General features: G+C 52.7%; 1 protein-coding gene across 3 annotated transcripts in view; it reads left to right on the plus strand.

Moving 5' to 3' along the window:
• The window catches only part of ANP32A (acidic nuclear phosphoprotein 32 family member A), a 37,056-nt gene extending 11,295 nt beyond the window's left edge, over positions 1-25,761 (plus strand). The window contains exons 1-7 of one of the 3 annotated variants that reach the window (XM_036122760.2): positions 604-621; positions 18,414-18,563; positions 18,736-18,858; positions 20,765-20,963; positions 22,153-22,250; positions 24,182-24,245; positions 24,514-25,761. In XM_036122760.2, the coding sequence (XP_035978653.1) occupies positions 619-621; positions 18,414-18,563; positions 18,736-18,858; positions 20,765-20,963; positions 22,153-22,250; positions 24,182-24,245; positions 24,514-24,575 (699 nt within the window). In that variant the 5' untranslated portion in view covers positions 604-618 and the 3' untranslated portion in view covers positions 24,576-25,761. Of the gene's footprint in view, positions 1-603; positions 622-18,413; positions 18,564-18,735; positions 18,859-20,764; positions 20,964-22,152; positions 22,251-24,181; positions 24,246-24,513 lie in introns of those variants that run through there. The other 2 variants (XM_036122758.2, XM_078079161.1) reach the window with 2 other exon arrangements.
• Positions 25,762-26,083: the final 322 nt, after the last annotated feature.

Here is a 26,083-nt window from a genome sequence, read left to right on the forward strand (position 1 = left end):
GAGAAAGAAGGGATGCGGCTCGGAAGGCAGATTTCAGCCCCAGCTGTGTATCCGAGCCACCAGGGGAGCATTTTAAGAAATTCCCAGGCTCTACCCAGCTACAGAATCGGCTTCCGAGCGTGGTGCCCAGTCCGTGTATTTTTAGACTGCTCTAAAGGGGGCTCTAAAGCGCAGTTGGGAACCGCCACGTTGAGGCAGGGTGCAGAACTTCACAGCAGGTAGGAAGAAGTCAACTGAGTGGATGTCAGAGAAGAGGAAAATGGAAGAAGGAAAAGAGGAAAGAGGGGTGTGGAATTCCAGCCGCTGGGGTGCCCGGCTCCGGGCCTTGGCCTGGCCCCCCTCACGCACGCACATTCCGGCTCCTCACACCTGTACCCTGGACCCGTCCCAGTCTCTCACGGGGCTGCTACTGGAGCGCCCAGTGGCATCTCTTGAGCAAGCCCGGAGTTGGCCCTTCCTCCGTCGCCGGCGGACTGAGAGGCCAGGGGGCCTTGTGTAAGAAGGAGGGGACCCAGAGCCAAGCAGGCAGGCGGAGGGGGCAGTGCCCGAGCTGCTGTGCCCCACTGGTGGAGGACGCCCGGCCGGTCTTCTGTGAGCCTCGGCTGCCTGGTCTGCAAAATGGTGACTAGCAGTAATGCCTGGTTCCCAGGGGTTGTGGTCAGGGCTGAAGGAAATGTTTGTGCCAGGTGCGTGTCGTGAGGCTAGGGGACTCTAACCAGCCCGGGCTGGAAGGAGCTGTTTGAACAAAGTTGGGGAGGGGGCGGCCTGTCTGAAGAAGGCCCTTGCTCAGCAGCTGGGCCTGTGTGTGGTGGGAGCAGCTTTAAGGAGAGCTGTCTTTGCCTGCCCCAGAAGGAGGGCCCCCCGGAGCTGCTCTCACAGGGGGGAGGGGGCGGGGGGCGTGCCCAGGCAGGAGTCAGCCCCGCGTTTCTGTGGAGGCGGGGCTGGTGGGGCTGTTGGAGCTGCAGACATCCCCTGCCCCAGGGCCTCCCTCTCCCCGCGGCGTCAGGGGGAAGGGGCTCTCTGCCTGGCTTGTTTTTTCTGGAGCACTTGTTCCCTCCTGCCTCTCAGAACTCCAGGTCTGCCCCACTTGGGCCTCTGTCATTCACACAGCTCCTGAGAGGTCTCCTCCAGGAAGTCTTCCTCCACTCACTGGAAGAAAGGGTGCGATTTGCGCCCCTCCCAGGTGACATCAAGAGGTGGAGGTCCCCGGGACTCGCAGCTGTGCTCTCCCCAGAGCTCATTCCGGCGGCACCTCCCTGGGGTGTGCGTGGTGGCTCAGCTCTCCGTGGGGTCAGGTCAGTGTTTCCATATCCGCCTGCCGGAGGGTGCTGGTAAGGGTTTGCAGGGACAGGCGCAGCTCCCCTGCAGCTGGGTGCATCAGGAAGCCTGTGTGGTGACGTCATGCGTCTCCAGCCTCCCGCCTAGCTGCCTGTGGGAAGGATCTGTCTGTTCTGGCACCGGGGCCTATTCCATATGGACGGCCAGGAATTGGCCATCTCAGTCACCCAGGGTGTTCCTGCCACTTCTGCATGTCTCCTTTTCCCCCTGGAGATTTGGGTGCAGCCCGGGCGTGGCCTGGGGGGGTGGGCAGGCGTGCACTCTGGTACGGCTCCCCAGCTGTGTCTGGAGGCTTGAAGAATCCTGTCTGCAGAGGTTGGCCTGCCGCCATAATGAATGGTTGTGCTCCTCCTAGCCCCTGTTTGCGGCTCTGTTGCAGATACGGCTCTGTGTGTCTTGGTCAAGAGCGCTGGCGTGTCTGTACATTGAGGTGTGGTCTGTGAGTCTGGGGAGGCTTCTAGAGTAGGGCCCTCCGGGGCTGCTGATTTGGGTGGAGGTAGAGGCACTGTGGTTATGGGAGCAGAAATGGAATGCTGTCCTCCTAAAGTGAAGGAGTACGTGGTTCAGGGCAGGCATTTGGCCTCCGTAGGCACTTGGGAGCCTTCCCTCAGTTCCAGTGGCCAATGTGGTCACTGCCATGAGTGGCCACAGGGGAGGATCTGATGTGGAAGTGAAAATACACTTCTGCGTTTGACCAGTGGCCATAGACTCCGACAAGGTCTGGATCCTGGTCTGCACGGTGCCCACTGTCCTGGGAAAGCAGACTTGTGTCGGGCAAATGCTTTGCTAACCCCGGGAGGCTTATGAAGGCCACAGATGCTAAGCAGCACTTGGCCAGCTAGTGTCTGATGTTAACCAGAGTTAGGAGGGTGATTTTTTTTAGATAGAAAATGCTGTGGAGGGGCGCCTGGGTGGCTCAGCTGTTAAGCGTCTGCCTTCGGCTCAGGTCATGATCCCAGGGTCCTGGGATCGAGCCCCGCATCGGGCTCCCTGCTCAGCGGAGAGCCTGCTTCTCCCTCTCCCTCTGTCTGCTGCTCTGCCTACTTGCGCTCTCTCTGTTAAATAAATAAATAAAAATCTTAAAAAAAAAAAAAAGAAGATGCTGTGGAGGGGTCATTCATCTTCACATATGGATTGAATGACCGTGGTGCGCTGGGTCTTCTCTGGGCATCCTGGATACAGCAGTGGACTGGACAGCTCATCCTCCATGCTGCCCACATGGGACCCCTGTTCCGCTGAGGGAGATGGTCAGTAAACTAAAGACTGCTGCTGTGCTAAGTGCCAAGAAGACAAAGCTGTGTTAAAGGGAATGTGTGAGCCAGGAAGGCCTCTCTGAGGAGGTGGCATTTCTGCAGTCACTCGAATAACCTACACTGGACATCTGGTCCCGGCAAGCCAGAACCTTAGAATGTCTGATCTTGAAGTACCTACGAGTCACCTTGCTGATGAGCAAGCTGAGGCCCAGCGAGGTTAAGATGCAGATTCATGAGGCGATAAATAGGAAAGATGATGTGATAGAAGAGGGGGACAAGACATAACTGGCCAGTACTCTGCTCACACCATCATTGGGCATTTCCCCGGGCTGGCTGACCCTCTGCCTTTTCATCCCGGAATGGCTTTTATTATCCTGTCAGGACTCAAGCTTTGAAAGATCGGTAAATATCTGTACTTGCAAATTTGTATTTGTTAACAATAGCAGACTTACTGTCTCGTTTATGGCTGTGTGAGTTGGGGGGTGGGGGGCAGAAAGTTGAAGCACATCTTGCGTCCACCAGTCAGTGCTCCAGGCAAGGGCTCACCACCTGGTGTGGGTCTCTCCCTGCCGAGGCAGAGATGTGGCCCAGTTTGGGTGACCACAGGCTCCTGCTGCCCATCTCCGAGGGATCTCCACGGTTCTTTCTGAAAGAGCTGAATTTCTCAGAGGATCCCATTGGGACTTTTGGGATTCCATCTGGCCCTCCTAGCCTGGTTCGAGGGTCCAGGTGCCTCTGGGTGGGCTAGGGAGACCCTACTGATGCCTCTGACCAAAGCTGGTGAGGTAGGACCCAGAGGGCCCCAGGGGCTTATTTTCAGGGAGAAACACACAGTAAAATCAGATCACAGCATCAGCCCTGACCCCCCTCTTCTCCCAAGGACTAGCCTTAATTGGCTGAAAGTTTTCATCTAGAAGAAGGTGTCCTGCATGAAGTTGAAAAGAGCTTCTGGTGAAGTAAGACTTCATTAATTAGCCTGTTAGGGAAATGGCTTCCCATTATTATGGGGGCTGGATAAATTTGATGACCACTGTTCTCCTTTGGGCTTCTGAAGGGAAGGCACTAGATTTTCATCCTTGTACTAAATACTGAGAAAAATGTAGTATCTTCTGCAAGCATTTTGTTTGTTTCTAAGTGTTGAGTATCTATGTGCCAGATACCATATTTATTCTTATTTAATCTGTACAGAAATGCTGTAAGTGGGATTACTCCCACTTTAACAGATGAGGGAACTGAGGTTCAGACAGCTAGTTAAGGAACTAGCTCAAGGTCACATGCTACCGAGGAGCTCTCCTTGGGTACAAAGCCGGGTCATTGATGTCAGAGCCACCTCGAATCTTACCTGTGACTTCCCCCATCTTCCCAGCCATTTTGGGGCTGCTGATAATATGAAAATGTTCTAGATTCCTGACTTTATTTCTTTCTCTTCTCTATAAAATCTGCATTTGTTTTTCCCTAGAAGGGTGAACATAGGATACCAGCATTTCTGATTTTAAAACGTATTTTATTGTGTCATAAAACACATTAAAGTAAAGGAAATAAATGTGAGGTTCAATAGATTTTTCTCCTTTGGATTCCCCCCCCCCCAAAAAAATCATTTTACATTGTCAGGGAAATCCCAGCAAGGTCAACCCTCCGTGTACCTTCCCTTGCCTTTCTGTGCCAGGGTCTTACTTGTCTGCACTTTCCCTCGTGGCTCTGATGTAACTTCAAACACGCGAGCTTAGGCACGCAGAGGAGAGGCATACCTGGGGAGCCTCAGAGGACTGCAGAGGGTCTGAAAAGTGGGAGAAGACCAAATCCTTTTCCAGTAAAAGTAGGCTAAGACAATTAGGGGCTTAGGTGCTGCCCCAAAAACTTAAGTAGCAGTGCATTCCAGCCTTAGTAAGAAGACCGTAGTGGTGGCTGTGGGAGGGGCGTGGCCATGCGTTTTGCCTGCCTTGCGGTCGGCAGGACCCCTCCTGGACCCCTCCTAGGACGAGAGTCAGGCCTCCCCCTTCCTGGGCACCTGCTGCAAGCCTTGGATCATATGAAGTATTTGGCAAACGATACTTTTTTTCTTTTTGATCCTCTAGAACACCCCTAAAGTATACATATGGCCATCTATTACCAGATAAGGAGACTGGCCCTCGGGGCACACGGAGCTGCCCCTCTGAGTCCCTTCTGCTTGTCCCTCCAGACTGGACAATTCCGGGGCAGAAGGCAAGGATGCCTTTATCATTGGGTCCCCAGTGCCTGGTGAGGTGCCTGGCATTGAGTAGATTCTAAGCATTTACTGAAGGAATAGAGGTGACGTAACTTGTCCACAGTAGGTATAGTGGTGAACCCATTAAATTGTAGGGCCCCAAGGCTCTGGGACAGCTGCTCTGTGGGTCAGAAGTAGGATCTGATTCCAGCTCTTAATGGTTAATAAGTTGGGTGAACGCAAAATGACGTATGTGGCCGCTTATCTAAATTGCAACATTACTATAGCAAAAGATTGGAAGCAACCCAAATACTCATCAATAAGGAACTGGTTAAGAAAAATGATGGTACATCCACACAATGGGACATGATGGAAATAAGAAACGAGGAAGGTTTTCATGTACTGTATTACACGAACTTCATGAAAAAAAGGAAAGATCAGTATATAATATGTGAGTTTGGCATAAAAGGGAAAAAAATAAGATTTTGAATTTGCTTGTATATCTGTCAACAAACTCTGGAAGGATACTTAACGGGTGGGATGGTTAACAGGGCAGGATGGGGGGGAGAATTAACTGTGTATCTTATGCTTTTTGGTTTGGAAGCCATGAGAATGAATGATACTTATTCAAAAAATTAAAAAGAAAAAAAAATAATGGAAGTGACTTTGGACCCGCTATTCTATCTATCTGGGCTTCAATCTCCCCATCTGAACAATGAGGTGATTGGATTAGAACAAGGCTTCATGTGGAGGGGAATGTTATATGTATTGGGTGTGTCTCTGGCTTTTGTGGACTTTTCCAGAGATGCTGACCCTGTCCTAGGGTGGTCTGCAGTCCCTTCTGTTGGTGGCCTGGACCTGGATGGGCTCAGGCTGTTTGAGAAAGGCTGGGGTGATGCCGAGAGCAAGCGGCCTTCTGCAGAGGGGTGGGCCTTGTTCCTGTCCCCATTCCTGGCAGTTTGTCCTCTGAACACCCTGCCCTGGTGTGACTCAGTTGGTTCTTCCCCCAAACCAGGAGGATTACAGTGAAGAGAGACTGTTCTGGAGCATTCTGGCAAAGTGCTGCAGTTTAATAGGAAGAAAAATGGCAGAATGTTTTCCCAGGTTATTTTTAATGCTTTTCAGTTCAGCAAACATTAATTGAGAGCTTAAGTGCAAGGCAGTGTGGGGGAGTGAGAGCTACATAACACCTTGTCTCTGCTCTCCGGGGTGCGAAGTGAGAAACTTCAGTGTAAAATCCCTCCTCATACCCCCCAGGACTGCACAGTTTACCTCATCTGTGGGATTGGTAGGAATTCTCCCCATTTCACAGACAAGGAAATGGAGTCTCAGTGAAGGCTTTCCCAAAGCCACACAGTTCCCAAGTGGTAAAGCCGGAAACCAAACCAGAATTTATCTGCTTTTCATGAGCCCCAACACTTCTAATCAGAATATTCTGCCAGAGGATATTTCCCGGAGGTGTGTGTCTTAGGCCCATTTCTGCCTGGAAATACCGGGTGAGCACAGCCCTCGATAAACCTCCTTCACCGGTTTCCTTTATGGAAGGGCCGTGGAAATCTCAGGCTTATGGGTGCATGTTGAACCTTATCCCCCTTTGCTGTGGTCCCAACAGTTCTGCCCTCCGCTGCCTGGGAAGCTCACCACCTTACCACCAGTTAGGTGCAGAATGTCCCATCTGTGCGTAAGGGTGGATGTGACAGACAGCAGCTTTCTTCCCAGCCCATCCTCATGCCACCACTTCCTTTCCTTCCCTTCTTCCACAAATTCTGTTGCTGCCACCTGTCATCCTAGCTGTTTCCCAGAAGAGCCGCCCATGCCCCCCCGCTTAGGGTCTCTGCCCTCCCTGGCTGTTCCCTGTACCTGGAAGGTTCTTCCCTCGGACTTCACTTGGCCTCAGTCGCTCAGAGCCCAGGTCTTCCCTGGCCGCCCATTCTAGAGTGGTATCCCTTCCCACTGTTGCTGTATCCTCCCTGGGTCTTTCCTGGCTGGTATTTGTATATATTACATATAGCTTATGTGTACTGGTTTATCTTCTCACTCCCCGCGAGCATGTAAACTCATGGAGCCTGGCTAGTTTCGCTTAGCCCTGTCTGTAACTGGATCTCTAACACCAGCCTAGCACAGGTGCCCAGCACCTCATTGATAACTCTAAATATTGTGGAATGAGTAAATCGCCCTGTGGCCTAACCATGTCACACTTCTTTAAGGAGGAAGGAAGCAAATCATAGCATCTTTTTAAGAGGTGAAAACTACCCAAGGCTTCTCTCTTTGCAGAGCTTCATCATATAACATTAATTTATTTAATAATCGTTCGGCACTGTGTCTGTGTAGAGGCCTCTGCAGACGGTCACTTAGCAGCCTCTGATTTGTATGCGTAGGGGGACAGCGCACGGGGTTTTCAGTGCAGCCCATTCTTTTGTGGGACAGTCGTAATGATTTTAAACACCCTTACAGTTTACATGGGGCCAAAAACTGCCTCTCTGTAATTCCCGCACACTGATCTCCATTCTCGGAGAGCACAGAAGAAACGGACTTCCGCGTGCGCATACGCTCCTTCAAACAGTTGGAGAAAGATGGCTTATCGCAAGGCACCCCACTCCCCGGCCGGATCACTGCCGGGTCCTTGACTGTCCTTCCAAGTGCCCGCGGCTCCTAGGGGCCTTCCCATTCTCGGTGCCTTCCTCAACTTCGTTCGGCTTCGAGGTTCAGAATTTAAGGTTTAGTCCCGTCGGAGCAGTGTTTTGGGACCCTGACCGAGGAACCTTGGCCCTTGTTGACGTGTCTTTGTCCACACAGCCTGGGATGGCCTCGACTGATGAAGACAGAACTCAGTAGGTTCTTCTTCACGCTGTCTCTTGAGTGGTTGGGCCCCTCTCTGACTCTTCCAGAATCATAAAGGTTGTAAGGTCTTTGGTTTTGGCTTTTAGCATTTTGAGATTATAGCAGCTGTAGTAGGTCGGTGAAGAACAAGGAACCCGACCCGGACTCTATTTTAAAAGATAGTAAATACGGGTCGAGTTCTGTCTCCAGAATCCCCGAGAAGAGGGTAGAACTCTGGAAGTCAAGCAAAATGTGCCGAGCCTTTAGCTGTATCGCTTCTTCCCTCTTTTTCACTGCCTGTGGCTTTTTTTAGGGTCTGTCTGTCCCTCTGCCTTCCGTGTTCCTTCCTCCCCGCAGCCCCTCGCTTCCCCGTTCCTTCGTTGCCCTCCTGCCACTGCTCCCCCTCCCCGCTCTGCCAGTCTGCAGACATACGGAACCGTTTGCTTGGGTCCCTTGCTAATACTTTGACCCTAAGCCTTTGGTTTACAGACTTAGGCAAGTTGCATGTGTCACATCTCTCTCAAGGAGAAAGAACGGACATTAAATTGCTTCGTATGTGTGACCCTTGGCTGATTTGTTTTGTGGCCCTGGATAGAAGAAACTTCGGCCCCCAGCTTTAGGCTCTTGTGCCAGATTGGTTCCCGTGTCTGCCCACCTTGGTGGCTTCTGATGGGTGGTTGGACGGGAGGGCTTCGGTGGCACACTGTTTGCTTCTGTCATTGCCACTGCCACTGTCGTCTTGGGTAGAGGTGGCAGGGAAGGAGGCCACTGAGCCTTTCTCTGCCCCTTCTGCCCCTCCAGCCCTGCTGGCGTGTGTGCCGATGTGGGAGGGAGGGAGGAGGACCAGGATCAGGCCTGGGGCTCTTTTCCTCACAGCTGTTTTCCCTCTCCTCCTTTGTTTCCTCTTGCTTCAAGGAGTTCACCCCGGAGAGGCCCGTGACTTTGGGGTGTGGGCCCTAAATTGGGAGAATGGAGAACAGCCCAAGGACTGATTCCATAATGGGCTACCTGTGTGACCTTGGGTGAGTCACTGGGTTGGTGTCCACTGAGCTTCATCAGTTGCCAGAGGAGCTGGATTGGATCCAGTGGCTCCCTAGAGGTGGTGATGATGGGGTCCTTGGCTTCTCTGAAGCGTTTTTGAACAGCCAGCTAGAAATTCCGGCCGAGGCACATCCAGGGGCTATGGGAAGCGGCCTGGCCTCTGAGTCTGGGTAGTGTGGAGTCTTCTCAGATGGACTAAGCTGCTGGGCCGGGCTGGGCAGAGGCTTGACCTGCCAGCTCATGGATCCCCGAGGAGTGAAACTGAGGAAGCCAATGAATTAACTTATGTTTCACGGGCTGTTGTTCCACATCGGGGGCCACGGGGACTGGGTAGCTGTCAAGGTCCACATGGGACCCATGGCAGAGACCCTGTGCCATCTTTTCAGACCGTGCTGACTTGACTCCAGTGACATTTCCACAGCACACAGCCCCTGCTGTCCACAGGTGATCCCAGCTGGGCTAAAGATCCAGCATCTGATTTCAGGGGGTCCAGGAAGCCATATTTGTGGATTTGCCTAAGAGTGGAATTAGGGGGATGCTTGGCTTCGGAAAGTGAATAAGGGGTTAGTTAGCCTTTTAGAATCTAGAAGATTCTTCAGAGCCATTGCCCACCCCCACTCCATTCTTGGCTCTGGCTTGAGTGACCCAGTCCAGTTTGACCACTTAGCAAGTGTTTGCTGAAGGCCAGCCCCACCGGGCAGAGCACCAGCGGGGAACACTGAGACCTCAGACCTTGGTAAGGCAGTGTTTAGAGGAGAGACTGCAGAAAGAAGGGCTGCCGGGTGCCCTGTGGCCAAGCAGCAGCTCTCGGAGGGCCCTGGTGGACAGGGGCCGTTTCCCCAGGAGAGGGATAGGATGGGTAGAATTCCAGTTGTCTGTGGATTCAACGAAGTCATGTCTGGTGAAGCACTTGGTCAACTGTCACGTGGGAAAGAAATGCCAGGTGGTGTCACCGTGTTGGCTGCAGGGCAGAGAGGTGAGGCGGGGACAAACTGCCTTGGGAAGAGGCACAGGGCTCTTGGTCCTGGAGCACTGGCAGCTGGGAGGCTGTGAATCCTCCTCTGGCTTTGCAATCCCCGTGGCCGTTAAAGGCTGTGGACCGGGGCGCCTGGGTGGCTCAGTCGTTAAGCGTCTGCCTTCGGCTCAGGTCATGATCCCAGAGTCCTGGGATCGAGCCCCGCATCGGGCTCCCTGCTCCGCGGGAAGCCTGCTTCTCCCTCTCCCACTCCCCCTGCTTGTGTTCCCTCTCTCGCTGTGTCTCTGTCTGTCAAATAAATAAATAAAATCTTTAAAAAAAAAAAAAAAAAAAAAAAAAAGGCTGTGGACCAGGAGTGACGGGACATGACAGGACATGATCAAAGCAGTGTTTTAGGAAGATGGGCCAGGATTAGCCCCTCTGCTCTCCGGGCCTTCCTTTTCCGTCTCCTCATGGCTTTTCTGTTGCAGGGGCCAGTGCTGTGGCTCTTTATAAGATCATCATGGACAGTGTGGTTTTTGTATGAAGCACAGCATTGTCGAGCAGGGCCTAGGACCCCATGAGCTGAGCTGCCTGCTCCGTGCTGCCCTGGGAGATGGTAGACATCAGATGGGACGATGCCAGACTCTTGCATTTGGAACCCAACACCCTGGGCCTCTGGGGGCTGTTTTTGTGACCCTGGTGTGTTTTAAGAGACTACACGATTGATTTTTGTGTTTCATTAATTGCCTGGGGCCCCAAATTTCCTTTCTGGCATCCCTCAGTGATGAAGCCTGGGCTCTTTTGGTCCATGAAATCTCCCACTCCTTTTGGGGAATAGAGGCTGAGTTTGGATGTGAGGTGGGACTTAAAGTATATGGACCCACAGAAGGGGGTCTCCTCTCCGTGCTCAGGCTCCATTGTCCAGTGTGTGAAGTAAGGGACTGGCAGAAACCCAGAGAAAGATGTGACTTCCCCCAAGGCACACGTCAAGTTACTGGCAAAGTAACCAGGGTCCATCCAGGTCATCAGACTGCCTGATGAGCATCCTTTGCACTGTACCTCCACGCTTCTTGTCCCCCTTTCCTTCTCCTGGTCCCCATTTAGATACCACCTGCTAGGACCAGTGTCTTCACTGGACTCCGCTTCAAACTCCTGCTTCATCACACCCTCCAGGACTAAAGGTGGGAAGGAACAGCCACGGAGAAGAGGTAACCTGCTAGATTGCCAGTTGATCCTGTCCTTCACCAGTTCCAAAACCTCATCTCTCCCTGTTCCCACTCCACCCGCTTCCCGTAGCAAAGTCAGACCAAGACAATTCCTCTCCACTTTCTAGGCCTAGACAGCCTTCTGGACCTATTTTCTGCTGCTCTGGGAATACTTTCTTTCCTTCACATATGCTTAAAGCAGGCAGGGCTAGGGCAGGGTCTGGGTAATCAGGGAAGCCTTCCTCCAGGAGGTGGAACGGACAAGGTCTGCAAGTGGAGTAGACTCTAGACTGATCCAGAAGGGAGGAATGAGATAGCAAGGGGGAGGAAAGCAAGGGCCTGATATCAAGGAGGGGCCCCAGCTCTGCTCGGGGTTCAGTAGCCAAACAGGCCCATTGGACCAGCCCAAAGCCCACGTCCTACAGCCACGCGGCCGGCCTCCAGTTACGAGTCTGTCCTTCTGGCTGGAGGAAGCATCCGCAGTGGAACCAGCTCCTCTGTTTGGCGAGGCAGAAACCAAGACCTCCCCACACCCGCTGGAGGAGGTAGGAAGCCGGTTCCGGGCAGCTCAGGAGCCAGTCACAGGGTTTATGCTAATGCGGGCCCTCCCCCCGCCGGCGCTTAGCCTATTACCCGGGCCCTGGCCGACAGCTTAATTACGCTGCAGCGCGCCCCAGCTTGCGTTCCACGGTTCCCTAAAATAATAAGGATGGCGTCACCGACTTCCCGCGGCCATGTGCTCCCACCCGTGCCTTCTGAGCTCTATTGTAGGAAACAAACAAAATCCAGACACTCAGATGCTTTTTTTCTTGGAGAGATTTTTTTGGTTTTAAGGTAATGTGGGGACCCTGCCCCTTCGTTAAGATTTTAAAAGATCTTTAAGGTGCAGAGACCAGAGTCTTAGCTACCAGGCGGCTGCAGAATACCCTCCTGTTAGCAGAAATTCGAGAGCTCTGTGGATGATGCCCCAGTCTTCCACTGGGGATGGTGATTTCTGACCAGAGCAATGGTGTGGGGTGGCGTGGCAGAAGGCTCACCCCGCTCGGGGTTCCTGGGTTCGGGGCCAACTCTGGACCTTGCTTTTTTTCCCTCTGCAAAAAGAGGGCTAAACTAGACCAGCATTTTACAGGCTGTGGGTCACATTAAAAAAAGAAAAATCTTTTGTGATGTAATAGGAAAGAGTCATTGTAATTGGGTGTGTTTTGTCTCGGTGCGTGTGCCTGTGCATACAACGTGTGTACGCTGAGCCAGGGCATGAATCTATTTTTTACTGTGGGCTGTGGTCAGAAAGCCACTGACCTAGATGAGCCCGAAGGCCTTTCTAGCCTTCGAAATGTCTGAATTTTCTCCCAGAGCCTGACTTTCCCCTCATGGAACCTGACTGGTTTTTGCAGGTTTTGCCCCACAGACTATTAAGCAAAAGTAGAGATTTTAGGGTCAAAACAATAAAATCACAAGCATCTGTCACTCCTCTTGAACACCTTTGGGAAGAAGCTCATTTCCCCTCAGCCTTGGTGACTCAAACAGTTTGGCCTTCCAGCTAGAAATGGGATCTGCAACAGGGGATGGCCCATTTAAAAGCTGACCTATTTAAAACCCATGAGCACCAAAAAAACACGGGGTCAGTTTGATTTGAGTCTCCTCTTCTGTGCAAGACTGGAACCTGAAAACTAAATTGGTCAGGGACTGACAGGGTTGAAACCAAAGCTACAAATATTTATTGAATTCTTGCTCGGTGAATGAAAAGAAAATCAAGGCTCAAGGTTAGTGGGGGGGAAAGAAACAAAACAAGGTGTAGCTATAAAGTCAAGAGGAGTATATTTTGGGCGTAACATCTTAGCTCTCCGAAATGTTAAGAAGCTTCATGCATTCCATGAGACACAGCTTTGGTGGCTCCGATATGCTGGCCCCCCTTTGTTCCCATTCTTGTGCCGTGGCTGTGGACACAGTGGGAAAGGGAGCTGTGGATCAGGAAGAAGGCAAGTGGCTTTTTCCAAGCTGGGGATGCTCTAAGTGCATTATTTCACTTAATCCAGCTCAGGTGATGGGCACTATTTTCATTGGAGGAAACGGAAGCTCAGGAGAGGTGAGATGAGCTAGCAAGTGGAGAATGTGGACTTGAGCCAAGTCTGTCTGACTCCAGAGCCTGCCTTCTGTCCACCTCTCCACGTTGCCTCCGGAAGTGCTGGAAAAATAAAGAGCTGTTCTCACTCGAGCTTCCTTCTCTCTGGTTCTGGCCTTCAGAGTGCTGTTTTAGGCCCAAGCTGTCCATTTAAATCAGGGCCCCCTGATCACGGGCATGGGACCCGTGCAGTCACACAGGCCCCTGGGCTTCAAAGGGCCCTCCCTTGGGTTTAATGCACTGCTATCGCTGTTTTTGGAATTCTTGACAATTTTTGAGCAGTGGGTCTCACATTTTCATTTTGAACGAAGCCTTGCCATTAAATATAGCCAGTCCTGGCTTTGATATAGTGCATCCCCTTTCTCGGTTTTTCTGGGTCCCTCCTGTCTTCCTTGAGCATGCCTGTCCTCTCCGGGGTGGAGGCATTTGAAGAATGCACTCGGTACCCCTCCGGCTGCTACCTGGCACGCTGCTCCAGCAGCTGTTTATCGGCCGGCAGCCTCCTCCCAGCCGCCACCACACCTCTTGCTGGCAAGGACCCCAGCTGTGGCTCACCGCGGCCTCTGAGTCCCCAGCATGTTACCCCATAACAATGTCATGGGTACACCCTTTACAGAGGGAGGGGCTGCTTCTAGGCGAGAGGTCCGTGTACAGAGCCCTGGGTCAGGTCAAGAGGAGTGTGCGCAGTTGGCCTGCCTCCTGGGGGACACACTGTTTATAAGAGGTCAGGTTCATTCCCGTCATGTGGGACCAGTTACACTGTAAGTTTCACGACGGTTTGACTCACTCCGTATGCCCGGCAACTAGTGCTGTGCCTGGCACGATAACCAGGACATTTGTTAAGCAGTTGCTCTGGTGTCCGCTCCCCGCTAGGCTGATTACGGGGAAGGACAGTCCCTGACCTCTAGGAGGATCGGATGCTTAATACACGATTAAATGATTCATGTGGCAGCTGCCGTTGGTGCCCTGGGATGCTCAGAGCTGGGTGGGGGAAGGCTTCCTGGGGAGGGGGGGGGCCTGGATGCTGTTTGTGGCACAAGGGTGAGGCGTGCGGAGCCCTGAGATTGGGGGAAGTGGGGAGAGGTGGCGAGTGGAGGGCCTCCTTAGGTCAGTTAAGGAACTTGGAATCCCCACCCCAACCCCCCAAGCGGCAGGAAGCCAGGAGGCAGGTTTTCTAGGCTGGAGTTTGCACTTCATAGGTCAAACAGATACCATTCTCCCCTTTCCGCAGAGGCAGAGCCTCAGAACTTGGGGACCGAGTCAGGGGCATCAGCCGGCCCGCTCCTTGAATGTTCCAGTCGTCCAGTTTTTCCGCTGTCACAGAGACCCCATTTGGAGGCAGAAGCAGACTTGGAGTGACTTAGATGACCGTGACCAGGACTGCAGTGTAGAGAATAGAGAGGAAATGATCAAATTTGAGAGAGCTGTGAAGACAAGATTTCACAGTTTGAAACAAGCAACGGGTTGTTCCTTAGAGTAATAATGTGTTTGTGTTTATCATGGATGCTTCAGCTCCCATTGGTGAGAAATGATTGCTGTGTCCTTGCTTTGGGGACAAGTTTTTTAGGAAATGCCGGAGCTGGACAGTCTGATTCCTTGGGAAGCTTCAGTGCCTCCCCACTGACCTCTCGTGGGGGCCAAGGATGAATGTGCAGCCTCCTCGTGGGGCTGACACCTGAGGAGTGAAGCATAGAGTCCCATGTAGTTCTGTCCACGGGTGTTTGAAAAGCTTCTGACACACCAGCAGAGTAAGCCAGTTGTTGGGCTGGAGAGAGAGTAACCACATTCAGATATTTTTAAAGGGCCAGTGGAGTTGGGAGAGAATCTAAACCCAAAGTACAAATTTTCAGTTTAATTTTAACTTTGCACTTAGCTCACACCCAGGATTTGGCAGGGGGGACGTGGACCTTAATTTTTTTTTTTCTTTTTTAAGCAGAACACACCCTGGTTGTAAAAGGGATATGCTCCCCGCCTGCAAGGGCTTGGAGCGGTGGCCACCCCACAGACGGGAGGAAGTGGGTTGGGATTGGAGCAGGAGCTCGGAGTGGATTTGAGGAGCGTTGGGGCTGGTTGGAAGTTTGGAAACATGTGAGCCTGTCCCGGAGTTCTAGGAAAGGGCGGCCTTCCATGGAGTCCGGGGGGCGCAGGGAGACACAAGGGGGTGCATGGGATGACTCCAGGCCGCCTGTTAGGCTGGTGTTTGTGTTTTTTCCTGTTTGGTCCATTTCAGACATTTCACAGGCAGCTTACCTGCCATCCCCAAAGTAACAGTCACTCCCCAAAGCAGCAATGGGTTTCCCCCTCAGGGTTTGGGCTTTTTGGTGATATCAGCAGCCTCCAGGTCTAACTAAGCCTTGCCCCTCTCTCACCTCTTTGATCTTGCCCCAAACGCTGCTGAAACCCCCTGTCAGGAAGGAAATGCAAAAACCGGTGGGGGTCCCAGAGGCCCCACGGACCTGACCTGTAAGGGCCACCTGCTGGTGCTCCAGACAGCACAGGCTTGCCCCAGTGGCTGGCGGGGCCTCTTCCTACTTGGCAGGAGCAGGGTCCCAGGTCCCCCAGCCCCTCTCCACATCCTTGCTCCCTAATCACAGCGTCATCTGAATGAGGGCTGGCTTGGGGTTTGTTTTGGTTACGAGGAAGTGTAACCAGGGCGGGGACCGCTGGGCGTGGCCCCCATCCTGTTGGTGGAACCCGTAGAAGAGGGGCATCAGGGGAGCTTGGAGAGTTGAGTTGGGTCTGAGAGAGCTTGTGCCTCACGTTTGGGAACGTCTGAGAAACCATCAGGAGCCAACACTGAGCAGCTTGGTGCAAGTCCATTCCTGGGACTTGAGGGTCAGTGGTTCTGAGGTGGCCGAGAGGTGGGAGACCCCCCACCCCCCACCCCGGGAGCAGTAGTGAGGATTAGGCAAGCTGGGGCGGGTGAAGCATGTCAGGAGTACCTGTGAAGGCTTAGGAAAGCTCCGACCGTTACTATTAATGAAAACATCAGTGGTAGCAGCTTGCATATTGTCCCCAAGAGGAATGGCCCCCCGTTGGCGTTGGTGCTGGGAGTTGGGACTGGGACCCTGGGTCTGTCCGTAGAATTCCCAGGCAGCACTCTGCCTCTCCGGAAGAATTCCCCGACTCCCAGCACCACCTCCCCCATCTCTAAGACCTTCTTTTCCTTAGCTTATGGCCGTAAGAGGAGAAGCCCTTGACCTGTCTGGAAAAACCACATGTCTGAAATCTTTGAGGCTGCGCTGGAATCCCTTCTCATATTTGTCTTTCTCTGGTGGAGCTTCCAGAATCCCCGGGACAGCGCCTTCTGAAGACCATGGGCCCCGTGGCTCCAGTGTTGAGTGCAGGCAGAGGAGGTGGTCTTCCCTCCCCCAACACAGTGGATCTCCCTGCGTTTGCCCTGCTCCCCTAAGGCCTGGCTTCCTGGCTCTACACTGATTTCCTGCCCTGGGGTAGAAGGCCTCATAAGATTTATTCCCAGGCACTCTTGCCAGTGACCTTGAGAAGGTGGCTTGACCTGGACATCTGGCCTCTCCTGGGGACTGAGGGAGTGGAAAAGGATTTAACTTCTCCCATCCCAGATCCAAGGGAAAGGCGGGCCTCGGCGGCCAGTGCCTAGGCCTAGAACGGGTCAGCTCTGGGAAGGAGCTCCCGTGCCTGGCTTGGCCCCTCCTGGCAAACTGTCGCTGTCCTGGGCTGAGCACACCACCTCTCTCCACCAGGGAGGCGGAAAGCAGGGCAGCTGTGGGGCTTCGCAGCCCACACGCGCCCCCGAGCTCCCCTGGCCTGCCTGTTGGCGAGGGTGGGCTGAGAAGGAGCACAGCAGGCCCACTGTGGACTCTGTTCCCCCAAGCTTCCCCCGGCCCCAAGATGCCTGAGCAGGAGGAAGCACTGGGGACTGCGGCAAACCGGTCGTCCTGGGCCCAGCAGGAAGTTCTAAGCAAATCAGTCTGCTTGTCCAGGGAAAGAAAAGGCTCTGAGGGGCTGGAATGACCTTTTGGACAACGTGGGACTGCTGTTGAGAAGAACTAGACCATACCGTCTGATGCTGTCTGACCCATCCGTGACAAGTAACGTGTGGGTGGATGTCCCAGGCAGGCAGCGTACCAGTGAGCTCGATGCGTGCTTCCTTGAGGCTGCAGGGAGCAGGTGGGTGGGGATGTCGTGTCAAGCACTGGGTGCAGCCAGGAGGAGTCACCTTTCCGGTGCCTGCCAGCCCTGGGTGGCCAGGGAGCAGCCGGACTGCCGGGGCAGGAGTGGGTAACCATGGGCATCTGCCTGGAGGGCAGGACACCCTGGCCTCCCTTGCTGACTCCCCAGGGTCTTTCAGGCCCGAGACTTGATTACTCTCCTCAGCTTGTCTCCTTCCCCTCTGTACGGGAGCCGGGAATCACCTTCAGCCACATTTACCTTTTAGCAACCCAATGAGAAGTAGCTTTTTATCAGTCTTTCTACATTCTTAGAAAGAAAGGATTTGGACCCAAACTTGGGTAAGAAGAGAAACGAGGAAAATCAAAGAACTCTAGGGGCAAAATTGCCTCCAGGGAGTTTTAAAGAAGGGACAGACAGGGTCACAGAGGTGCTTTCCAAGACCAACTTTTGTTCTTTGATGACCCCGGCGTGTCACTGTGGGGCCATCCTCAGTTTGTGGGGTTTCATTTTTTCCTTTCACGTCTACTCTCAGGACCCTACCAAGAGGAGGGTCTAGAGAAGCTCTATCCAATATGGTAACTGTAAGTAGTAAGTGTCTTTTTTCACTTAAATCAAGGAAAATGAAAACTCAGTCCCTGGTTCTCACCAGCCATGTTGCAGGTGCTCAGTGGCCACAGTCGGCCAGTGGCTCCTCTCGTGGCCAGAGCAGGAGGTGTCCATTGTTGCAGGAAGTTCTGTGGCTAGAATGGAGAGTGGGGGGCTCCCTGGTCTGCTGCCCCTACCCTGGGCCGGGCCGAGCTAGTGACCATGGTGACGGGCACCAGGCCTGGTGGGCGGGCTCTGGCTGGCAAGCCGGTGACAGCAAGCGTCCGCGTGTGTCTTGGGACCCATCCGGACGCAGGGGGTCACGGGCGCACAGAGGCGGAAGGATGGTGGGGCCTGAGGATGGGAAGTAAGGTAGCTGGCCTTGGGAGGTGGTCAGGCTGAGGCCACGGGGGCCATGGGGGTGGAAGGATCTGACGGGAGGCTGGCAGCTGATTTTTTAATGGGAGTTTTGGAGGGGGTGTGGCAGTGGGGCTGGAAGGAGAGCCCCAGGGATTGTTGAGTGTGTCACCTGCGGTCTGGCCCAGGCTCCTGGAGGGAGCGTGTTCCCCCCGCAGCCCTCCCTGCCCTCGGTCCGGCTAAGGGGGGGAAGCCCGGGGTGGGTGTTGGCGGTGCCCTGCTCCTGGAGAGGCGAGCAGCTGGTGCCATCAGACCCTGAAGGGCCTGTCCCCCGTCCTCCCGCCCCAGCCTCCGCCCCCAGTCCGCGCCTCCGTTCACATGAGCCTTCCCTTTGCAGGTGAAAGAGCTCGTCCTGGACAACTGCCGGTCGATCGAAGGCAAAATCGAAGGCCTCACAGATGAATTTGAGGAACTGGAGTTCTTAAGTACAATCAACGTAGGCCTCACCTCAGTCGCAAACTTACCAAAGTTAAACAAACTTAAGAAGGTAACTAGGGTGTAGGAGTCTGTGCGGGCAGCGGGGAGGGGGTCGTTGGTCTGCGCTCGGGGGGCGCGTGCGCCGACCTGCCCCTCGCCTGTCTGCCGAGGCCCGGGCGCTCTGGGCCCCCGGCCTTCGTTTTAAGAGCTCTTTCTGCTTTTCCCCTCCCTGCCCTGTTTAGCTTGAACTAAGCGATAACAGAATCTCAGGGGGCCTGGAAGTATTGGCAGAAAAGTGTCCGAACCTCACGCATCTAAATTTAAGTGGCAACAAAATTAAAGACCTCAGCACAATAGAGCCACTGGTGAGTCATTTCGGCCCTTCCCTCTTCACAGGGCGGGAGGTGGGAGGGCTTGGTATCAGGGAATACTACTTCTACCTTTGTAGAGTGTTGTTTTCTCTTTTCTGTTTTTGTTTTTTTTTCCACTTCTCTTACTTCATTTGACTCTCGTTGTGGGCCATGAGGTAGAGTCAGAGCTAGTTTCTGCTTGGTCCATAGATAAATGGAAGCCTCGAGATATTCAATGGCTTGAGCAAGGTCGCACAGCCCGAGTGGGCAGTCGGGGGCAGGGGTGGGGTCCAACCCTCGCCTCAGTGCTTCTCTTTGTACAGTTTCTGCTCAGCTTTGGGAACCCGAGCTGTCATTTCTTAGAGCATGGTTCCGTGTCCCTTGTTGGGGAGGGAGGAGCCATCCAGGAATTCAGCTGCCCCTGGAGTTGGTCACTTGTTTTCTCCTTGGACGTCCGGCCTGAGGCTGGAACCTCCGAATGGTGGGATGGCCCCCTGGATGGCACGGAATGGTATGGGATGAGAGCCTCAATGCTGGCCTTGCTCTCCTAAGAGGCACAGAGAGTGACTGACCCCTGGTCTCCAGTCCTTTGTGTGATGGTGACTGGGACCTCCTCTTCATACAGCTGAACACACCCCACACTTCATGGAGTTACTAGCCAAAAGGGGGCAAGTCCTGGTCAAACAACAGTTTCTGTATTACCTGGATCTGAAGGATTGTGTTCCCCTGATTTCAGCTGTGTCATTAATAGCGTTCTTGAAATAGAGAAATACTATCGCATTAACTGTAAATATACACGTAAGAACCCTCCCACAAGCCATGCACCTTAGAATCAAGGGAAGATAAAGTGAGGATATTTTGCCAACTTAGCCACATTTCCCTTGCCTAGGTTTATAGAGGAGAGGTTGGAGCATCCCCCTGTTTGGGTTTGTAGGTTCTTGTCCACAAAGCGCCCCTCGCTCCCTCTGGACACTCGAGGGGCGGGTTGATGGGCCAGGGCAGCAGAAGCAGAAGCTGGCCCTTCTTCGTTAAGCTCAGACTTCTCCCGTCTGTGGCATGGAGTCAACCACAAGATATGCTTCCCGTAGATAGACCTTCTTTTCAGGTCTTCCGCCGACCTCCTAGAGCAAAGCAAAACTATTTTGATCTACCTGGAAGCCTTGATTTCATGATTTCATAGGAAAATCTTTGAAGTTCTGTATATGTGTATTTTGGGAGACAGGTATGGAGACCAAGTGTGTGTGTATATAAATCATTGTGATGCGGTTACCATCAAAGGTCAGACCTAGACACACGCGCACCCTGTTCTCCCTGCACAGACCACATGTGTTTTTGTAGCTTCTCCTTGGTGACCAGTGTGATTGATGCACTGGGCTCCCCTCTGTGGGATGGGAGGGTGCTGGGCTCGCCCACCCAGACCACAGCCCAGACGCCCTCCCTGCCCTTGACCTGCTGAGAATGACTTCTCGCTCCTGAGGTCTTGAGAGCAGTGGAACTCGTAATCTCTTCTGCCTTATCAGTGTTGTGAGGATACACTGAGTGACTACCAACCGTCCTCCTCACCATCAGTACAAATAGACTTGGTTAGTTCGTGCGGCCTTTCCCGTTCCCCTCTGGCTCCCCAGTCCCAGGGGCAGCAGCAAAGCTCTTGGCTGGAGCCCCAGGGGAGCCCCAGCTTAATTTGAAGCCGGTCACTGATAGGGCCAAAGCTGTACTTGCAGACTAACTCTGTTGCCATTAGATGAGGCTTAAAAGGCCCTAGAGTCCATCCTCCGTTTTCCAGGTGAGGGAACCGAGGCCCACCCACCAGGGATGGGGCAGAGCAAAGCCATTTCCTCCACCTGTTTCCCGGCGTTGTTCGCCCCCTCCCCTCCCGTCTCCCACAGATCGCTCACTGTTGACTTCATCTTTCCGCTTGCAGAAAAAGTTAGAAAACCTCAAGAGCTTAGACCTTTTCAATTGTGAGGTAACCAACCTGAACGACTACCGAGAAAACGTGTTCAAGCTCCTCCCGCAGCTCACGTATCTCGATGGCTACGACCGGGACGACAAGGAGGCCCCTGACTCGGATGCCGAGGGCTACGTGGAGGGCCTGGATGACGATGAGGAGGATGAGGATGGTGGGTGTGGGGATGGGGGCAGGGGCGGGCTGGGTGGTCTCCTCTTCCCACAGCTGCAGAGGGGAGGGGCTGCTTTGTTAACCGCGGTCCCTGATCATTCTCGCTCTCACGGGGGCTCCCCAACTGCATGGTATCTCCTTAAAAGCATCTAACTGAACCCTCCCATCAGGTTTTTCCTCTTTTTCCAGAGGTCCCCCAGAATGAGGTCCTACAGTGTCTCTGTAGTATGACCCTGGACCCAATCCCGCCCCCTGCGGTGGGGAAGGTCGGGTGTGGCCTGAGGGTCCCATTCATGTGGGTCTCCAGTAGTGGAGAGGAGGAGGGCTTGAGCTGGAGAGAGTGTGGAGCCCCCTGGTGGCTGCAGACCACAGGATCACAGGACCTGCAGGGTGTGGGAGCAGGAGCCCCCCCCGGGGGGGGGTCCTGGGGGGTGGAAGAGGCTTGCAGGTGGCGTGCTGGGCACCCTGGTAGTGCGGTGAGGATGAGGGTGAGCCGGCAAGGCCTACAGGGAGGAAGGAAGGAAGAAAAGAAAGGGCCACCTCCTGCTGTCCCCTTCCCGTGTGCCAGCACAGTGCGGCTTCCCTGCAAGTCTTCACGGCCACGCTCACGGTGAGAATGGAGACATTTGGCCCATTAATTCAGACACAGGATTTTTTGTCTTTCCTTGTTAGGTCGGAGTGTTTTGCAAGATACACATGCGTTCGCCCTAGTTTGCCCGTCTTCGGGTACAACAGGAAAGGCCCAGGACTGGCATCCTGAGCCCAGGTTTCTAGGCCCACCTCCGTGGCTAACTTGATGTGTGACCTTGAACAAGTCACTTCCCTCAAGGACTCAGATTTTCACCTTTAAAGCCAGGGTTTGGCTAGATGCTCTTTCCAAGGGAATCAACGTCTTGGCTTTTGTAAGCCCTGTGACTTGTTCCTTTGATCCAGCAATTTCTCTGTGTGGTCTCAGCCTCCACACGGGATCTCTGTTTTTGTAAAACTTGGGAGGAGGGCTTGTCTTTTGGATTACTTTCAGATGTGTTGAGTCACATTGGAGCATCTAGGCTATGGGCCCGGGTGGGTGTGAGCGGGTCCTGGGCCCCCCCGAAGACTGTACCACTTGTGCCAGGCCCACAAGCCTGGGTTTGTGCCGTGAGGGAGGCCGGCTCACCACCAGTTCCCTTGTCCCCATTTCTGCGGCACAGAGGAAGAGTATGACGAAGATGCTCAGGTAGTGGAAGATGAGGAGGATGAAGAGGAAGAGGAGGAAGGAGAAGAGGAGGATGTGAGTGGAGAAGAGGAGGTAAGGGGCTGGGCAGCACAGGGGCACTATCTCGGGGCGGGGGGGGGGGTTCCCCCTTACTTGCTGCCTTTTCGCATTCGTATGTTAATTCAGGTATTTACTGAGCACTTGGAGTCATTTGAGGGAAAACCAAAGACTGCTTTGAACCAGTGGGTGGTAGGATAAGACACTGCTGGGCGCCACATCAGAGTGACGGGTGCCTAGGGTCCCTAGCACATGTGGGAATAATGCTATTATCCTGACACCCTGGCTTGCTCCCACTTTCTTAACAAGGCCCCTGCGTGTCTGTGAGGGTTAATACAGCACAGTCTGGGGGGCGGGGGGTGCAGCCACTTGCTGGGTGTGTGTCCCTGGACAAGTTCCATAACTTTTCTGAACCTATTTCTTCATCTGTAAAATAGGTATTGTTTTGCATCTGGGTTGTTAATAGGGATCAACTCAGTGAATTCTTAAGAGAATATAATGATTTGTAAGTAATAATTTGAGGACAGTGTTTGACCACCTACTATTTTAGGCTTCTACACCGTTCCAGGTTTCTTGGCTCTGTGTGCTAGGTTTTGTGTTTGGATGTTCGGAGTGTCTCTGTAGCCGTCATGTCCATGACTTGTTCGGGATTCTAAGTCAGCTCTTCCTAATTACAAAAGTTAGACCTGGAGAGGCTTAAAATGACAACAGCATGGACAAGGTACCTGCCTTCCCCCGATTTCCTGTCTCTCTCCGTTAAGAGTGCAGACACCTGCCTGCCACACAGACCCACTTGGGCAGGATCTCCGGGCCACCCCACGCTTGGCAGAGTCGGGTCAAGGCGAACAGAAAAAAGCCAGTGCGATCAGCCTGGTTCCTGTCTCATTCAGCTGCTGGGTTTCCCTTCTCCCTAGGTGTGGGCCACTAGGCTCAGCTCTAAAGAATATTGCGAGTATTTTAAAAATAAAGACTTAGAAAAACAGGTCCCCCCCAGGACAGGGCGGTAGGGCTGGTTGGCTAATGGATTTTTTGTCTTGCACTTACTGTCACGGGAGCCACAGTGTGCAGGGCTTTTTTGTTTTTTGTTTTCTTGCCTTTTTTTTTTTTTTTTTTTGTAATCTCATTGACCATCTGCAGAGTTCCAGCTTCCAGTGAAGGAGAGCTTATACACAGACCAAAAAAAAAAGTCTTAGCAAACAGACTGATTAAAGAACTATTTGGTGACATTATAAAAGGATATTTCCCTTGACAAGAAGAAGTCTATCACCAAGTTCTTTTTAAACAACGGGTTGCCTGATGCTTTAGGAACAGTGTTCGGCGTGCAGAGATTCGACTAGCATGGGACTTCAGGAACAGCATTAAGTGGCGGTCCTGTGTTGAGAATGAATTCACACACCTTGCTGAATCTCAAGGAGCTGGGAATAATGTCCTCAGGGGGCCTTTATCCTCCCTTCCAAGGGATCCAAGTGTGCAAAGTGGTAGACAGACTGGGTATGGACTTGCCCACAAGAATCTGGATTTGCTAAAACTGGGGTCTTCCCTTGAAGCCAGAGCTATTTTGAAACCAAATGGAAGGCTGGCTGGCTTCTCATGACAGAGTCGGCTTGGGGAGCTTTTTCTCCGGAGAGCACGCACACGAGAAAGCTTGCCTGAGTTACAGGGACTTCAGCTCAGAAATTCTAAGCCTGGGTTCGAACCCAACAGCCCCCTGACATCGTTGGCAGACACTGTGTGTGATGCGGGTATTTTCTGGAGAAGGGGTTTGAGGCTTTCTCAGACTCTTAATGGGATCCTTGATGCAAAGGAACCTCTGCTTTGCATCCATTCTGAGGTGGCAGGTTCTTGTGGGGCTCTGAGAGGCTGGGGCGGCCCCACTTTTTTGATCCTGCTGTCTCGGGAAGTGGCTTCCTCAGCATGTCCCTGGGCGGGAGGCATCCCTAATGGCTGGTGTCCATCTTCTCTCCTAGGAGGATGAAGAGGGTTATAATGACGGGGAAGTGGACGATGAGGAAGATGAAGAAGATGGTGGTGGTATGGCAGCATTTTTACTCTCAGCTGGTAGCGGCCCTGGCCCCCTCGGTCGGCAGTAGACTGCACAGGCCCCGGGGACCCGACCGAGGGCAGAACACGCCCATCCGAGGCCCGCGGGGCCTCCCTGGCTTTGCAGACCCCCCTGTCTCAGATTTGCCAGAGGTGGCAAAGCTTCCCAGACCTGTGGTCCCCTGGTTTCCCAGCAGGTGGGTTGAGTTAGAAGCAGGATCAATGTTTTAACCTCAGTGCCTTTTCCTTACTCTTCCAGAAGAAGAAAGGGGTCAGAAGCGAAAACGAGAACCTGAAGATGAGGGAGAAGACGATGACTAAGTGGAATAACCTATTTTGAAAAATTCCTATTGTGATTTGACTGTTTTTACCCATACCCCCCCCCGAAATCCCGCCCCCCGAAACTTATTTTTTTCTGATTGTAACGTTGCTGTGGGAACGAGAGGGGAAAAGTGTCCTGGGGGTTGTGGGGGGAGGGAGGGCGGGAGGGAGCGGAATAAAGTACTATTTTTACTGCCACTCTTTATTTTTTTCCCCTCCTTTTTCTTTGTGTCTGGTTTTGTCCCTGTAAACGCGATAGCTGAGTTACACACCAAGTGAGCGTTTGTTCCTTACTCTCAGAGAGCACGGTTTGGAGGGCTCTTACATTTCCTGGCATATCCCGAGTCTCTCGAATTGGTTGGAAGGTCATGGCTGGCCTCCACTTGGTTTCTCAAAAGCCCCAGAGGGGCTGAGCACCAGCCCACATCTTACCTCTTGTTCGGGTTCCTGTGATTCCTGCATTTCTTGGGCCTGCTAGAGGCACTCAACGCCCTGGTGTGTAAATAGCAACGTAAAGGCGGATTTTTGGCACTGGTTGGGGGGCAATCCCCGTCTCATTTCTTTCCTCCTTCACAGATGGTGTTGGGCTTTGCTCTCCGAAGAAGACTCTGAGGTCCCTCTTCAGAGCTATGAGCCAGAGAGCTGGAAACAGCAGGCTTAGGAGTTAGGAGTAAAATGGAGTTGGTAATTCTAATGAAAAGAGAAGAAGCAGACCCTCAAACGTCAACCTCTTTAAAAGATTTAAAAAACAAAACAAACAAAAAAAACTGTCCTATCTTGTTCTGTAAAATACTAGAGCGCTTTGTTTTACGAAATGACAAGAGAATCCCTCCACGTGTACTTCTGTGCTGAGACCATTTTTACAGACCTGAGTGCAGGAGACGCTGCTGCATGTCGGCTGGGTTTGTTTTTCATACGCCCGAGCACGGAAAAACTAACGCAAAATTGTATTTTCTTACCTAGTGGAAATCTGAAATGACTGCAAATTCCTAGTGAATGTACAGGTTTGCTTTCATGTCCCTCTTCTGGATTGCTTTAGAAGTGACGTGTGATTTCCTAGCCCGTGTTTCATCTGTATAAAAGAACATCTGCACCGGTTTCTCTCCTCCCCCCTCAGAAGAGCCAAACTTTTGAGTTTTATGTCTGTTTGTCATTGATAAATTTCAATAAATCTTTTTATACAATTTTTTTGGGGGTGGCTTCTTTGAGTCCAGCAGGGCCATCAGTCTTTCTAAGATGCATTCCAGATAAGCTTCTAGCTGATGGGGTGGGGGGAGGGAAACTTAGCATTGGTTATCTGATAAAATAGCTTCTTTTCAGGGCAGGTAACCTGATGCTCCGTTTTGGAAGCTTTGGGTCTCAAAGCAAAGCTCGGTGGTGTGTGGTGTGCTGTCTTCGTTGAAAGCTTCGTTGTCAGCATAAAAACCTAAAAAGTTGTAAAGATAGAAAAAGTTATTCAAACACCAGAACAATCACTAAAAATTTTGTTACGCCAACTTTGGAACCTT

This window comes from Halichoerus grypus, chromosome 8 (genome assembly GCF_964656455.1).
Source record: "Halichoerus grypus chromosome 8, mHalGry1.hap1.1, whole genome shotgun sequence".
Classification (NCBI taxonomy): Eukaryota; Metazoa; Chordata; class Mammalia; order Carnivora; family Phocidae; genus Halichoerus; species Halichoerus grypus.